General features: G+C 33.6%; 1 protein-coding gene across 4 annotated transcripts in view; it reads right to left on the bottom strand.

Annotated features, from left to right (window-relative positions):
- CFAP69 (cilia and flagella associated protein 69) overlaps positions 1-17,959 on the bottom strand; it is a 50,603-nt gene that overhangs the window by 7,584 nt on the left and 25,060 nt on the right. For all 4 annotated transcript variants that reach the window (XM_045793310.2, XM_045793308.2, XM_087861099.1 and 1 more), the window contains 7 exons: positions 17,830-17,951; positions 15,661-15,877; positions 12,904-13,068; positions 9,542-9,660; positions 7,486-7,604; positions 3,344-3,425; positions 314-506 (listed from right to left, as the gene is read on the bottom strand). In XM_045793310.2, the coding sequence (XP_045649266.2) occupies positions 314-506; positions 3,344-3,425; positions 7,486-7,604; positions 9,542-9,660; positions 12,904-13,068; positions 15,661-15,877; positions 17,830-17,951 (1,017 nt within the window). The remainder of the gene's footprint in view (positions 1-313; positions 507-3,343; positions 3,426-7,485; positions 7,605-9,541; positions 9,661-12,903; positions 13,069-15,660; positions 15,878-17,829; positions 17,952-17,959) is intronic.

Here is a 17,959-nt window from a genome sequence, read left to right on the forward strand (position 1 = left end):
CTTTAAAAAAAAAAAAAAGTATGGGTGAACAATGAATAAGTCCTGGGGATGTAATGAACAGGGTGGTGACTGTAGTTAACAATACTTTATTGTATATTTGAAAGATTTTAAAAAGTTCGATCACAAGAAAAAAATTTTAACTATGTGTGGTGATGGATGCTAACTAAACTTATTGTGGTAATCATTATGTAATATATACACATATCAAATCATATTGTTGTACACTTAAATGAGTGCAATGTTATATGTCAATTACATCTCAATTAAAAATATGCATCTAATTGCTACTACTAAGAGTTATAAATACACTTACCAATGATCATCCCATGTTTATCACGTTTTACTCCCAGTTCTTTTTCTTCCTTTCTCCACAATTTAATTAAAAGACTAGCAGCTGTCTGGTCCTTCTTCCCACGCCAAGCATTGACATGAGCCGTAGTTTTGGGATTATCACAAAATTCAACCATTATTCCAAGTATTAGATTACAGAATTTTTTTTGGTTCAACTTTTGCAAGGAAACAGAAAAGGAAAAGAGTTGCAATAAATATTAAGAATTATTACCTTCAAACCCCCCAAAAACAAAAATACCCAAGAAAAACTTGTATTAATCAGTAACTTTTTTCTATATGACTGTCTTATAAAATTCACACTCTACTTAAGTATGACTTGGGACAATCTCCTGTTAAAAAGTATGTTTTCAGACATTAATTAGAAAGAATAAAAAGAGATTCAATATAATTCTTATGTAGTCAGAAATATATGTCATGACCAAAAATGTAATCAATTTGGTTCAGTCCAGAAAAAGAAAAATTGTAAAAATAAGTGAAGATGTTCATTGTAAGTGGAGCAAGATAAACAGTACTACATATAGTTCACTATAATTATAGGACCTTTTCAATTTACATGCTTTATTAAGGTTTGTAAAGACTCATATTAACTACAACCTTGTGACTAAGAAAATAACTGATGGTAACTGCAAGTGGCAGTCACATACGAAAATAAATCAAAATGAGATGTAATTTTGTATTTTGCAAAGTAAGCATTTAAGAAAAATTATCAAGCATATTTCCTTTGTTTTGCTACTAGCTTTCAGCAAACCAAAATTTAGGTATAGAAAAGTCCATCTAGAGTAGTAGTCTCCACACAGTAATAATTTGTGTCTGAAATATTTATTGTTGATTAACTCATAGTATACTGCTAATAGAATATAGCACAGGAAACATGTAGCCTGTTGTTTAAACTGCAACCATTATCAGTTTCCTATCTTATAAAATGAAGGATAATATTATCTGCTTTAGAGAGTTTGATGATGAATTATAGAAGTCTGCCTGGCACATAGAAAGCTCTAAATAATATTTAACATTATTAGCAATTATTATCATTGCATACTGAATAAATATTTTACCAGATTTTATTAAACAGAGCCCTCAATTGGGTTTTTTATTCTTATACTTCACTTTCAGGAGAAAGAGAAAATTTCAAGGTTTGGACTTAATAAAAAAACTTCATTAAAGAATATTTGTCATTAACTTGATTTGTTTAATCCACATTAAGCACAATCTAATAATCATATTCATAAAAATAGAAAACACTTACATGGCGAAAATATGTGTCAGGAACTATTCCAAATACTGTATGTAAGTGTATGTGTGTGTGTATATATATATATATATATGTGCACATGCACACATAATCACTCATATAATTCTCCCAACAGTGCATGGGATAGATACTGTTGTAATCTCTGTTTTACAGATGAAGAAACGTATAACAGAGATGTTAAATACTTGTCCAAGTTACACAGCTAACAAGTATTGGAGGCCTCAGTCAGACTGATTGCAGCCTATGCTCATAACCACTGTGCTATATGGCTTCTCCTACCAGTCTTCTTCATGCCTTTCCATCAGAGAAACCCTAGTGGTGAAGGAGAGTGAACACAAGTGAGAAATGTTTTTGAAGTCTTTTATATAACCTTAAATATTCACATAGAATTTTATTATTTAGTATACACATGTTTAATATAACTCCCCATTTCCTAGTCTTTAACTAAAAACAAGATTCTAGGAAGATGTGCCAAATTAATTCTGTGACTTTGAGAATCCCCTGACACATTACCATGTGCCTCTGGACATACTTGTTCTCTCATCAGAGAAATATGGTGAGCTATAGATCATTTAGTAAAGCCACACATATATCTTTCTGTACTATGTCCAATTTTCTGAACCTTCCAAGGGCTTCTGGTTATGACTCACTCCTGTTTATCAAAATGGGTTATTCTTCTTCTTCTTCTTTATTGTTTGTTTGTAATGTTTTATATTTAATGAGTTTGCTCTCCTATATGTAATGTCAACTAATTTTCTTTCAGAGAGATGAAGGGACACAAAAAACTTTAGTACCTTTGTCAAATCCAAGTAGGTTACTGTTTTTTTTTTTTTAAGATTTTATTTATTTGAGAAAGAACACGAGAAGGGGAAGAGGCAGAGGAAGAGAGAGAAGCAGACTCCTGCTGAGCAAGGAGCCTGATGCAGGGCTTGATTCCAGGACCCTGGGATCATGACCTGAGCCAAAGGTAGACGCTTAACTGACTGAGCCACCCAGGCATCCCATGGTTTGTTATTCTGTTAATAAAATCATGAGTGGTGGCAATCAAGGCAGTGACATAGGTAGAACTCTACATGAGAATATCTCTCAAAGTTTTATTGAAACCAAATTATACTTTTCCTCCCACATCATCCGGACATGGACCTACTTAGAATTGAGGCCAGTAGGGAATTACTTTGAGGATAATTGAAGATCTTTGCCATTCTTTGTTGGTGTTAGATGGCAACTATCTTTTCTGGCAAACTTAATATACTCATTTCTGCTCATTCTGTAAAATGGTCTTAGACACACTCAATTCCTCAGATTACCTACAAACTATTCAGTTCTTTATAAATGCTGATCTTTACTCCTTTGTCTAATGTGGCCCTTAACTTTTAATACTAAGAGAAGAAGCTAGAAGTTATTAATAATGATTATGGGTTTTGATATTGTCTAGCATTTCACAACTATTTCTTTAAAGGTGCTTGGGAAAAATCCCATAAAACAATTATCTGTTGTTACGTGTTAGGGAGTGCTGACCTAATAAACAGGTTTCTTCACAGGAGGAATTTTCAGAGCCTTTATTATGCCAATGCAAATTATGGATCTCCAAGTGAGATTTTGTTTAAAACAATCATTTAGACATGATTTGGGGGCACATTTAATTACAGAATAGTGTTCTGTGGCACTTAGTTTTGGAAAGAGTTAATAAAAACATGTTTATTTCTTTATTTGTTTACAATTATTAACAATCATACTTACTGCTAGTAAGTCCAAAAGGAGAAAAATTCCTTCCTTTTCAAGAAAGTAATCCTCTGAGGGATAACACCCCAAAATACAGCACCTTAAATAAAAAGGAAGTTATTCACTTAATAAGGATTCTACTGTCTATATACTATTGTCTACTTCTATATTTTTTGACTGTTTTAGATGCCTCATATAACAGAAATCATGTATAAGAAATAGTCTGTGACTGACTTATTTCCCTTAGCATAGTATCTTCCAGGTCCAACCATGTTATAAATGGAAGGATTTTCTTCTTTTGTAAGGCTGAGTAATATTCCATTACATGTATATACCATATTTTCTTTCTTTATCCATTCACCTATTGATGGACATTTGGGTTGTTCCCATATCTTGACTATTATGAATAATGCTGCAATGAACATGGGAGTGCAGCTATTTCTTCAAGATCCTGATTTTAATTCTTTTGGATCTACACACAGAAATGGGATTGTTGGATCATATGGTGGTTCTGTTTTTAATTTTTTTGAGGAACCTCCATGCTGTTTTCCATATCAGCTGCACTATTTGCATTCCCACCAATGTCAAGAGTTCTCTTTTCTCCACATCCTCACCAACACGTATCTTTTTTTTTTTTTTTTGATAATAAGTCTCCCATCAGGTATAAGGTGATAATTCATTGTGGTTTTGGTTTGCACTTCCCTGATGATTAGTTGTTCCATGTGAATCTTAGGATTATATTTTCTATTTCTGGGGAAAAAAATCTTTAGGATTTAATAGGGATTACACTTTGGCTAGTATGACATTTAAACAATATTGTTACAGTCTCTGAACACAGGATGTCCTTCCATTTATTTGTGTCTCCTTTAATTTCTTTTATCAGTGTTGATTACGTTTATTCCTAAGTACTTTATTCTTTTTGGTTCTATTACAAGTGTGATTGTTTTCTTAATTTACTTTTTGCATAGTTCATTATAGTGTGAATAAAAATGTGTATAGAAATGCAACTGATTTTTGTATTTAACTTTGTATCTTGTGACTTTATTGAATTCATTTATTAGTTCTAACAGTTTTTTGGTGGAGTCTTTAGGGATTTCTATTATATGATCACATCATCTGCAAACAGAGGTAATTTTACTTCTTCTTTTCTGATTTGGATGCCTTTTATTTCTTTTTCTTGCCTAATTGCTCTGGCTAGGACTTACAGTACTGAGTAGAAATGGTGAGAGTGGACACCTTTGCCTTGTTATAGATCTTAGAGGAAAAAGCTTTTAGCTTTTCACCATTGAGTGTGATGTTAGATGTGGATTTTTCATCTATGACCTTTATTGTGTTAGTTTCTTCTTTACTTAATTTGTTGAGAGTTTTTATCATGAAAGGGTGTTGAATTTTGTCAAATGCATTTTTCTGCAACTACTGAGATGATTATGCGATTTTTATCCTTCATTCTGTTAATGTGGTGTATCACATTGATTTGCTTATATTGAATAATTCTTGCATCCCAGGGATAAATCCCATTTGATCATGGTGTATGATCCTTTTAATTTGTTGTTGAATTTGGTTTGCTAATATTTCCTATAGGATTTTTGCTTCCATGTTCCTCAGGACTGGCCTCATAAAGTGAATTTGGAAGTGTTCCCTTTTCTATATTTTGGAAGAGTTTAAGAAGTATTGGTATTAATTCTTTAAATGTTTGGTGAAATTCACCTGTAAAGCTATTGGGTTGTGGGCTTTTTTGTTGGGAGGTTTTTAATTACTGATTCAATCTTCCTATGTTATTGGTCTCTTCGGGCTTTCTATTTTTTCTTGATTCATTCTTGATTGTATGTTTCTAGGAATTTATCTATTTCTTCTATATTGTCCAATTTGTTGGCATGTAGTTGTTCATAATAATCCGTTATGATCTTTTTTATTTCTGTAGCATCTGTTATGATGTGTTCTATTTCATTTATTTCATTTATCTTAATTTTGAGTCTTCTCCCTTCTTTCTCTTAGTCTAGCTAATGGCTTGTAGACTTTGATGTCTTTTTTTTTCTATTCTCTCATTTATTTCTGTTCTAATCTTTATTATTTCCTTTATTTTGATAACTTTGGGCTTAGTTTGTTCTTCATTTATTAGTTACTTTAGGTTTAAGGTTAGGTTGTTTATTTGAGTCATTTTTTTTTTAGATTTATTTATTTATTTTGAGAGAGGGGCAAAGGGAAGAGGGAGAGCAGACTCCCCACTGAGCATGGAGCCCTACATGGGGTTTGATCTCAGGAACCATGAGATCATGACCTGAGCTGAAACCAAGAGTCTAACACTTAATCCTAATGAGCCACCCAGGGACCCCCATTCTTCTTTTTTATGTAGGTATTTATACCTATAAACTTCCCTCTTAGTGCTGCTGTTGCATATCACATAAGTTTTGGTATGTTGTGCTTTCATTTTAGTTTGAGAAATTTCTAATTTTCATTTTGCTTTTGCCTTTATCCAGTGGTAGTTAAAGAGTGTGTTAATTCCCCTGCATTTGTGAGTTTTCCTAATTTCCATTTGTTATTGATTTTTGGTTTTCTTCATGTGTGGTCAGAAAAGATATTTGGAATGATTTAAGTCTTAAATTTGTTGAGACTGGTTTATGACCTCGCATGCAGAACTAGTCCCCCATCCTGTGGTTATCTAGGTGCTCTCCAAAAATTACCTTATTAGGGGTACCTGGGTGGCTCAGTTGGTTAAGTGTCTGACTTTGGCTCAGATCATGATCTCAGGGTTCTGGGATGGAGCCCCATGTTGGGCTCCCCACTCAGCAGGGAGTCTGCTTGTCCCTCTCTCTGCTGTTCCCCCAACTCATGCTCTCTGTCTGTCTCTCTAATAAATAAATAAAATTTTTAAAAAAATTACCTCATTAACATAAACAGATGTGGTTGAAAGCGGCTTGTTATGAATAACAAAAGACACTACCTTCACAGTTATTACTCTGAAGCTATTATAGGAACTGAGAATAAAAGACCAAATACCCACAACTAATGAATCATCGAGCCTTACATCGGAAACCGGGGATGTACTGTATGGTAACTAACATAATATGATAAAAAATCATTAAAAAAAAAAAGACCAAATACCGTAACAAAAGATGTTCTCATTGCTCTTATTAATTAGGAAATGACAAAAGTTTTAGGAGCTGTGTACTAGAAATGGACCAAATATATATTTCTTAATCTAAATCACAATAACACAGAACTTAAAAAGAAGTTATATTCTGCTGCTATTGAATGGAATATTCTGTATATGCCTGTTAGTCCCATTTAGATCTGTAGTCGGTTAGGTCTATAGTCATTATTTTTCCCCCCAAATATGTTGCAGTGTGGCTTTCATGAATCTCACCCAAATAGGACAAAAGAAATGTGTTAAATGTTAATGATATATGAAACTCAAGTAATTTTGTCCAAGACAAAACTTTATAAATTAATGTTAAGAAAAGCAGTATGTATGTATGTATGTATGATTTATTTTTTGCTCTTTAGGAATGCTAAAAAGTTTGAGAAAAAAATATTGCTTAGGAAATACCTAATCAATTGGTTTTCAACTCTGAAGAGGAGATGAATGAGGAATTCAGTTGTCTTCAAGTATAAGAATACTGTGTGAGTAAGAGTAGATGCTTGTGTTTTCCCAGACCAGGCCAAAATGGATTGGAATCAAATAATAAAAACAAGGATTTAAGTTTAGATACAAGAATGGTTTTATAAATTAGCTATGGATAAGATTGCTTTACAAAAGATATTGTTAAGTGTCATTTCTGGACTATTGAAAAAAGTATTGGAAGAGTTATCTTTCTGGTGTGGTTTTGAGGGAAGAAATTTTTTTAATGAATTAAGCAAACTTTTACTGAAGCTTAAATTATGTACAGAAATGCATTTCAACTTATTTAAGTCCAACACCATGACGAAATTATAGCACCAACATTTTCCCTCCTCTATCACGCATACTAGGATTAATTTTTATTATTATTCAATCTACAGTTTTAATTTTCTAGGCTTTATTTCATACAAATTTGTGTAGTTTTTCAAAATTAGATAGAAATCTTAAATCTATCTGAAAAAAAATCAGACCTCAAGCCAACAAATATCATAGAAGTAATTTTCTTGTATTGTGGTTCTAACTTGGGTACAGTAATACTCACCAAATGCTGTCCAATGTACTAAAAAGAAGTACATTATAGCCTAATCCAGTCTGTAACTTTGTGGGGTCTATTTTCATTACACGAAGAATTATATCCACTCCTTCGGTTCCAAAAATTTCCTAAGAGATTTATTTAAAATTATTTTTTGAAATAATCTAATCCTTTTCTGTTTCATCCTATCCCTTAAAACTTTTTATACTGGAAAAACAGAACAACATTGTTAGTTTTATACAAATATTTTTTTTCAAATTTGCACTCACTCTCAGGAATTTAAGACACATTATTATTAGAAACGGCATCAATCAATATGCTAGCTTAATGTCCCTTTCCATTTTTTTCCCTTTCTTTTTTTAAAAAATAAACCATAAGCTTGCCCCATGATTTTCTTCCGCATTATAATGAATGTACTCTAATATCCTGTCAGATGAATACTAGATAGCAAAAACTAATTTAAGAGGCTAAAATTCTATCATGGAAGACTTTTTAATACTCCCAAGAGAGAAATAAATATATAAATGGTAGTTAAAACCTTTAATAATTTACACTAAGTTATTACCAGTTATTATTTGTTGCTTACCAATAACCTTTCTCATTGTTTTCTTGTTCAGTTCTGGTACCCAGTAAGCAAGACTATGAGTATTTTTCCAGAAGAACACATGCACAGGGTGGCAGAATATAAGAAAAAGTTGCATCAAAGCTCAGAGCTAGGTATGCATTTACTGTTCTTGTTGCCTCTCCCTAAAATCCCTCTATTGGAAACTTCATAATTTAAAATTTTTATCTTTCCAATTCTGTCTTTTGCTATTTAAGTTATCACTCTTAGAAATGCAGAGTTTGTTACAAAATTTAAAAAGATCAAAGGGAATTAAGCTCTTTTTTTCTAACTTTTAGTTCTAGGTATGAACCTGATTTTTTTTCTTTAAGTTTTTATTCAAATTCCAGTTAGTTAACATACAGTGTAATATTAGTTTCAGGTGTAGAATATAGTGATTCATCCTTTACATACAACACTCAGTGCTCATCACCTATCCATCACCCTGAACTCAATTTAAACTCAAAACAGCATTTATAAGGTGACAGCCACTTTGGAAGAACTGTTTGCCAGTTTCTTAAAAACATATACCTACTTTATGAACATTAATTGCACTCTCAGGTATTTATCTAGGAGAAAAAAAAGCATTATGTCCACAGCAAGACTACTACAAAAATGTTCACTGAAGGTTTATACATAATAGTCCCAAATGGGGGCACCTGGGTGGCGCAGTAGTTAAGTGTCTGCCTTCGGCTCAGGGCGTGATCCCAGCATTCTGGGATCGAGCCCCACATCAGGCTTCTCCACTAGGAGCCTGCTTCCTCCTCTCCCACTCCCCCTGCTTGTGTTCCCTCTCTCGCTGGCTGTTTCTCTCTGTCAAATAAATAAGTAAAATCTTTAAAAAAAAAAAAGTCCCAAATGGATCCAACATAAGTGTTTATCAATAGGGGAATGGAGAAAAAAATTGAGTATATTCAAACAATGAAATACTATTCAGCAATAAAAAGGAATGAACTGCTGATACCTGCAATCACATGAATATATTTCAGAAATATGATGATGACAGGACCAGATATAAAAGAGTAAATCACATTTATATGTGATTCATATAAATCACATTTATATGAATGTGATTCCATTCGTATAAAGTAAAAGAATAGGCAATACTAATATGGGGACAGAAATCAGAATAGCGGTCACCTGAAGGCAAATAGGGGGATCGCTACTAAGGGGCATAAAAGAATTTCATAGGGAATAACAATCGTGTCTGTTTTAATTGAACTATTGGTTAAATGGGTGTATACATTCATCAAAACCTATCGAAATATACACTTAAGGTATATATATAAATATATATATATATATACTTTACTGTATATAATTCTACTCTCCTTATAAAAAAGAATATTAAATTAAATCCTCACAAGATTAAAAAACAGCAATATTTATGGACACCAAGAAACAGTTCATAGTGCTAGGTGATTGGAAAATCTGAACAAAACTTTGATTCACAGGCATACATACCTTCCTAGGAATATGATGTTCACAAAGACCAGATAAGACAAGTAATATATCAGATTGAATTTCCAAAATAATGGCTTCTTCTTTATCATTAGACTTGCTTATTATATTTTTAAAAACTCCTGGTATGAAAAAATTAAAAAAAGATTGTATTTTTATTTTGATCAATTAATGTTTTGAAATCCCTTCCTATAAAGTTTCAGTTAGAGAAACTATTTTTAAAAGAGCTATTTTAATTGCACAGTTATGTAGAAGCTGTAGACAGAAGATGATAAATGGATTCTTTGAGCTCTGAGTACAATCAGTGGCCCCATATATATAATATTTCTAGTACGGAATTAATGAGGTGTTCTTAAAAGATGTCCTAACAACCTGATACTTTGTGTAGCAAACAAAACTGTTCATAGAAATATGCACATTGTCATGAGGCAGAGATGAGTGCCTTTGCAAATATATAACTAAAATGCCCCATCACAGCTTGCTCATCTCCTCATGGTTAACAGGGTCAATTTTAGGCAAAGGCAGAAGACCTCTCTAAGTATGTTTTCTCTTCCTGTTACTTCTTTCTGCATCCTCTCCTTACGTCTACCTGGCGGTGTCTTCAATAACTTTTAAGTAGCAGTATTCCCATGTCCTGAGAAATCTCTCCCCTGCTTCTAATAAAAATTTAGAAAACTGGAAAAAGAGCTACTTGCACTGATAGAATGACAGTCACAATAAAATTTTGCCTCAACAAGGAATTTTCCTTTAAGCTTTAAATGAGAAACAAAAATGACTGCTTCTCTATTAAAGGGGTCACTGGCATTACCAGGAAGAGGTGGACTTATGTTCCAAGAGGAACCAGTAAGAGGGCCAGGGAAATCACAACTTATTTCCATAGCTGGTCCTGAAGGGACGATTCTTGGTCTTGTTAGGATGAATGACAGGTACAGGATCAGTCCCTAGTGGGGCTAGTTGAGCACGCTGGAGGCTCAGTTCAGGAGCACGCCAGGAACAGGTGAGCCTATGCTCCTTTATTAGGAACATCTAGGAATCCAACCTGGTTGGCCATAGGTCTGCTTCTCCTTTCTAGATGATCTCATTTTCCTTCCTACTTGAGTGCAGACATGCCACTTTCTCTGTTGTCTGTAACATGTTATGTTTTGAATTATTTCCTTCATATTTCGGTATCCTTTAGCTCCCTGCCTTAACCCTCTTCTTGTTCTATTCTAAGTCATCTGATATATTTCTTCTAGACTCCTTTTCCTAAAATAGCACTATACATGTAATTTCCCTGATCAAAAGCACTAATGGCTCCCCATGTCTAACGAAGATGCTATTCAAAACTCTTTCTAGCTTGGCTCCTGACTAGACATATTATATCTCATATTACTTGTTTTCATAAAACATTTTTCCCATTTGTTTTTTATTATTTCTAAATTGAAGTACAGTTGATAGATGTCTTCATAAACCTGACTTCACTTAAGCTAGCTCTGAACACATTGTCATACATATCTTAACACCATGTCTCCACTTATGCTATTCCCTTGCTTTATTTATGTTTTTTTTTAAGATTTTATTTATTTATGTGACAGAGAGACAGCCAGCGAGAGAGGGAACACAGCAGAGGAGTGGGAGAGGAAGAAGCAGGCTCCCAGCGGAGGAGCCCGATGTGGGACTCGATCCCGGAATGCCGGGATCACGCCCTGAGCCGAAGGCAGACACTTAACGACTGCGCTACCCAGGCACCCCTCCCTTGCTTTAAAGACCATGTCCTAGGGCGCCTGGGTGGCTCAGTCATTAAGCGTTCGGCTCAGGGCATGATCCCGGCGCTCAGGCATCGAGCCCCGCATGGGGCTCCTCCGCTGGGAGCCTGCTTCTTCCTCTCCCACTCCCTCTGCTTGTGTTCCCTCTCTCGCTGCCTGTCAAATAAATAAATAAAATCTTAAAAAAAAAAAAAAAAGACCATCTCCTCTTTTCCTGCTCAAAACCAGCTTTACCCTCACACCCAAGCTCAATAAGGGTATTTGTCAAGATTACCTAGCCTTAAAAACTACTGAAATCTCTTGGTTTCTGTGGTATTTACTCTATTACTCATTAGGGGCCTTACTGATGGTGTAGGGTAAAACATATGCTATCTTTCTAGGATATACATCTTTTTGTTGTTGTTGTTCTCCTTAAGGGCAAGGTCCACAGTGTCCTGTTCTATACATGTTTGTGATACCAGTGCCTGCACAAAGGGTATTGTAAACATTTGCAATTACAATGCAATTACTATTTGTCAAGCAACCTATTTGTTCTCTGTTAGATAGTTTAAGTGAAGGAAGTCGGCTGCCTCTAAGAACTCACATGATAAAGATCAGCTTCTTTCAAGTTAAAAGATCTTAAGAAGAAAAGAACCCTTCTGTATCTGTTCTCCCTTTTCTCTACCCCACACCTCCTACCCAGGTAGGATTACAACTCTTACCTGGACATACAAAATATAGTATTTTCTGGACTCCATCCAGTTAGGTTGGAACCTTAACACTGAGTTCTGTACAATGGAATGTGCATGGAAGTGATAAAATCTACTTTCAGGTTTAGTCATCGTCAGTAAACTCATCAAGAAAGTGTTTTTGCTTAGCACCCTTTTCAATATCCTTATTTTAAAGGGCACCACTGTTAAAGGGCACTACTCCACTCCAGGAATGATGAGAGTAGGCACTTTAACTTAACATGTAGAAGAGTTTTTGGGTAGGTGTTACATCCAGCAAATGATCTCTTACTCATGAGGCAATCACTGAATTTGAAAATGACCAAAATAGATCTTTTCAAAGTCAAGAAAGGTTAGGGCCAGAGGACTATTTATTTTTTAATCAACAAAGGTAAAAAGCTTTTGTTTGGGGTTCTGAATTTTATTCTGAGCTCACATGTATGTATTTGATTCATTATAGTCAATTCTAAGTTGACAATCAAGGATATCCTGCTATATCATAACGGAAAAGAATCTCCTGTGTACATTTCTGTATATCCCAGCATATTAGTATTCTGGTATGTCAGATGCACCGGAAAATGTAATGTTATCCTCTTTTAAATGACTTCAAAAGCCTGGCCAGAAAGCGGTCATCTTATCACTAGAAAAATGAAGATAATAGTAGCCCATTAAAAAAAAAAGATAATCCTAAATGAAATAGTATCTGAAGTGAGTTAACAGATGTTTACAGAATGAGTGATCATGTTGTTTTAGTAAAAACAAACTGATTTATAGCAACAATATGAAACAAAAATGAAGAGAACGTTCAGGAGTTTCTTAGCTAGAATGACAAAATAAATTTATAAAAAGCACTTTAAATAAAACCTCTACTTTATAAGTATTCTACTTTTCTAAGTACACAAACATGTTTTACCTATCAGTTGCTGAATTGTTCCCTTTTCACAAAGATCACTGTTTATAGTCTCATCCTCAAGGTAGACCATGGCTCTCAAGAGTCTTAAACTGTAACGCATCTGGGCAAACTTGTTGCCACGGCCGCCTGTACCATGAAAACTATTACCATGGCTAAAGAAGGAATCTGTGGAGAAATATTAGTAATTTAATACTTGACATCAAGAAATTTAAAGCATAAAACATTTCAAATAAAACAATATATCAGATACCTTATATATCTACCCTTAAGTTTAAACAGATGTTAAAATTTTGTCATACTTGCTTTAGTTTTTTTTTTTTAGAGGAATAGATGTTATCTTTCCCCCTTCTCCTCCTATTCCCAGAATAGAAATATGCTTTAAAATTTTACTCAGTTGTGTCATATTGTGTGTCTCTCTTGTAACTTGCTACTATTACTCAACATTGCTTTTTAAAGTATTTACATTGTCACAAGCAGATCTAAATCATTTAATTGCTTTTACCATTCATTTTATCTGTTTTAGAGAGAGAGAGTGGGGGATGTGCAAAGGGAGAGGAAGAGAGAATCTTAAGCAGGCTTCAGACCCAGCATGGAGCCTGATGTGGGGGCACAATCTCACAACCCTGAGATCATGACCTGAGCCAAAATAAAAAATCCGATGCTTAACTGACTGAGCCACCCAGGTGCCCCTTGGCAATCATTTTATAAATAAATCACAGTTTATCCATTCACTAGTACAAACTCCTATAATGAACATTCTGGTACAATGAACTTTCTGGTTCATGTCCTCTTATTCCCACTGAGAAAGGTTTTGCTATGTGACACCAGAATCATATAGGGTTTACCCACGTTGAATTTTACTAAAGATCGTAAACTGCTTCCCAAAGTGGTTATATAGACACAATATACAAGACTAACAGATTTTCCCAATCTGTTAAATGGGAAATGACAGTTCATTATTATCTTAATTTGTGTTTCTCTGATTACCAATAAGGTTGAACATCTTTTAATGTTATTTTTATATTTGAAATTTTGTCTGTGACTTGGCAGTCTCTATTCTTTGTCTACTTCTTTGCAGAGTTATTTTCTTTCTGAGTTCGTGAGCCTGGATTCTAATCCTTTATTAGTCACAGGAGTGGAAAATTTATTCTCTCAATTCGTGGATTGTTATTTTATTCAGATTTAGTCATCAGCATTTCTGAATTTTACATTATTAAATGCATTAAGCTTCTGTATAGTTTAAGTTCCTCTGGTTTTTCAAAGTCTTTTCTTAACCTGTTATCATAAAGATATTTTCCCATGTTTTCTTCTAAGATTTTTACAGTTTAACTTTTCATATTTAGGGATTTAATTCATTTTGCACTTGATTTTTTTTAACAAGGTGAAAGAACCTAATTTTTATTTTCACTGAAGGCAGTATCATCTTCATTAATGCCAACCTTCCATATAGTCTATTCCACTGGTCTATTTCTTGTCTAGTACCATACAGTTTAAATTATTATAGCTTTATGGTAGGTCTTGATAAACAGCAAGGCAAGTTCTCCTTTCTTCTTTACAATAATATGCATTCTTTAAAAGGTTCTTTATGTTTAAAGCTAAAAAAATTTTCAAAAGTACTGTTCTGAGTATTGTGAATGGGTTAAAAATGTAGGTTCTGGAGCTAGACTGCCTATACTAAATCTTGGATCTGACACTTCCTGTGTGACCAAGAACGTATTATTTAACTTTTCTGATTGAGTTCTACCCATCTGACCAACAGGGAAATAGTACCTTCAACCCCTGGATTTGTTGTGAGGACTAAATGAGTTAATACTTGGAAGGTGTTTAAGGCCTACCACACAGTAGGTACTCGATAACTGTTAGCTATCAGTCTTCCCCATGTTAGGCAGCATTTCCTCTTTTGCTTTATAGTCTTTTGTAAACACAAATGATATAAAGGATAGACAGAATAATTGTTTTATTTAATGCATAGAAATTTAACAAGAAGTATTTCTTATTTCCTTCCTAAGAATGATGAGAATTGAAATAAAATATTCGTACAAATTGGTACATTTGGTAGACTACATGTGGAATCATTACTTCTGGCTGGGGATTTTAAGCTCCGTGAAGGTAGGGATTTTATTTATTTATTTATTTATTTATTTATTTATTTATTTATTTTAAAGATTTTTATTTATGTATTCGACAGAGATAGAGACAACCAGTGAGAGAGGGAACACAAGCAGGGGGAGTGGGAGAGGAAGAAAGGCTCATAGCGGAGGAGCCCGATATGGGGCTCGATCCCATAACGCCGGGATCACGCTCTGAGCTGAAGGCAGACACTTAATCACTGTGCCACCCAGGCGCCCCGGGATTTCATTTATTTTGAATATAAATGTATCTTTAGCAGCTAAAACAATATCTAGTACCTAGTAGGCATTCAACAAATATTTGTTGAATGAATAATTAAAATATTTCCAGGACTTAGTATAATTGTTGGATTAGCCTAATGATACAAAAATTTAAATCAGGTTATATGAATGATTTCTTTTACTGAGAGGTATGTATCAATTATAGTTATGATATTGACTAATGTGTCTGACTTTAAGTGAAATCTCAGATTTTTTTCTTTAAAACAACATGTAAATACATGAAAATCACAGGAAACCAGATCTATATTTTTATTTCTCCTTTCTTTAATTAATTTTATTTTTTCTGTGCATATATTGAGCGTTTAATTGAAATATGTAAATTAGAATTTTGACAGGTATAACTCACCTTCACTCTCACACCATTCTAGAAATGCAAGGACTTGAGCATTTCCCTGACACAACATATACTCTTCTGTTAATAAAGGAGCCACTGATGACAAAGTGGCAATTGCATGCAGTTGTAATTCTTCATACTGTGCTGCAGACCATTCAATTATTTTGTTTTTCTCAGGCTTTTTAACATAGGTGAACAAAGCCAAGATAACTTTGCCGTCAATTAATAGCTACGAGGAAGGGCAAAAAGTACTTTGTTAGAAACATAAGTAAAATGATTTTATTTAATCTAAGAAAATTAAAGATTTCCAATGTGATGTTTTATTCAGATCATTTTAAAAAAATTTCCTTCCTAAAGATCCCAACCTACATTAAGTACCAAAACCAAACCAAAACCAAAACCAAAACAAAAAACAACCAGTTGGCTATGATCCCCTTATCTCGGATATGCATTCTCTAGCTGACAATAATATAAATGTTAATTTTTTTTGTCTATGCTTATATATGTAATTTAACTCCTGCTTATGATTAACCACAAAAGCAGAAAATTTGGGACAAATAAACTGCTGGCATTTCTCTCTTCCCTTCATTTTTTTGAAAAAGAAACATTTCACAGACTCAACTGTATACTATAAAAATATCAATTTTTCCAAAATGACGACTATGGCTAATTTTTAAGTACTTGCAACAGAAATTATACAAATATTCTAGTCAACCAATGCCACTCAGATCACAAGCCATATTTATAACTACATGCCTAGAATTTTAAAATTGTACTGAATCCATAATTTCAATAAAATAGAAAAATGCATAGCTATTATGACAATGTAGTTAATATTATGGCTGATTCTGAATGATGCTTATATATGGTTCACGAGATAGCAACACACGGGCTATATTCTATTAAATTTTCTTTTCATTTGGCATTATTTTATAAAGACTTTTCACAATAACATCTATAAACTTTTCTAAATTTTCTACCAGTCCACAGGGAATGAACACAAGATTTAGAATTGAGAAAGCAGGAATAAGAACAGCAGCTGGTTCTAGCACTACTATAAATGTTAAGTGGATAATGTTTTCAAAATACTACATGAACTACAAATAAGAGTACACATATTCATTATCACTACAATTACTGGGCCACAAACATATGACATAAAAACAATTAGTTGATTCCACCGCTCACGTAGTGCTTTAAGAATCTCACCATAGTCTTTACGCCCTTTGACTCTGTTGTCAACTAAACGTGGTTTATAAACTGTAGCATACATTTTGTCTCCATAGAGATTTTAATAGTTATATAATACTTTACTAATAAAACCATATTTTATGGAATGATATTCTATTTGGCATTTCAGAAAATACATTTAGATTCTATAGAGTATATATTTTTGATGTAAATAATAAAGTTACAACTGTAAAGACAATTTTTTCCTTCTCTGAGCATATTTTAGTGTGTATATAGGTGTGTGTTCCTCAGAGTGGTATTACCAAAAAAATTCTGAGCTCTTTTAATCCTCACAATAATTTGATGAGATAGGTGTTATCCTAATTTTGAAATTAAGATATCTGGGGTGCCTGGGTGGCTCAGTTGGTTAAGCATTTGCCTTCAGCTCAGGTCATGATCCCAGGATCCTGGGATGGAGCCCTGCCTTGGGCTCCTTGCTCATGGGGAGCCTACTTCTCCCTCTCCCTCTGCCTGCTGGTACCACTGCTTGTGCTCTCTCTCTTTCTCAAATAAATAAATAAAATCTTAAAAAAAGATATCTGGGATTTACAGAAACTAAACAGCCTATTCAGGATCACAGTGCTGAAAAATGACAGCACTGCATTCCACCCCACTAAAGCCTTAACCACAATATGGTCAGAGATAGACTATTAGGCTGGATGGGCCTATATGGATTTTCTTTCATTTTATATTTTCTTATTCAGGAGATCTAAATACATAAATAAATCTCTAAGGTTCTCCTGCCTTTTTTGGTTTATGTGATTTAAGTTTGGTAAATTCACTGTTTATTAATAGATAGGCAAAAGAAATTTTGAGAAGATGAAATTCCGGCCAATAAGAGTTACTTTCTATGATAAACATATGGGTTGATGAAAGATTTGCAGTCATGACTTTAAAAAAAATTATACTACAAAGTAAGACACTTTAGCTTTTATTTTGGTTATTTTTTACCTGTATGGTAGGTAAATCTTTACATAAGATCACAATTATATTGAATAACAATTTCTTCAATTCAAAATCTTCATAGGAATTAGAAAGCTTAAGACCTTTTACCAAAGGATTTTGACTTTTAACTATAAGG

This window comes from Ursus americanus, chromosome 3, assembly GCF_024610735.1.
Source record: "Ursus americanus isolate L20-20 chromosome 3, mUrsAme1.1.p, whole genome shotgun sequence".
In the NCBI taxonomy this organism is placed as follows: Eukaryota; Metazoa; Chordata; class Mammalia; order Carnivora; family Ursidae; genus Ursus; species Ursus americanus.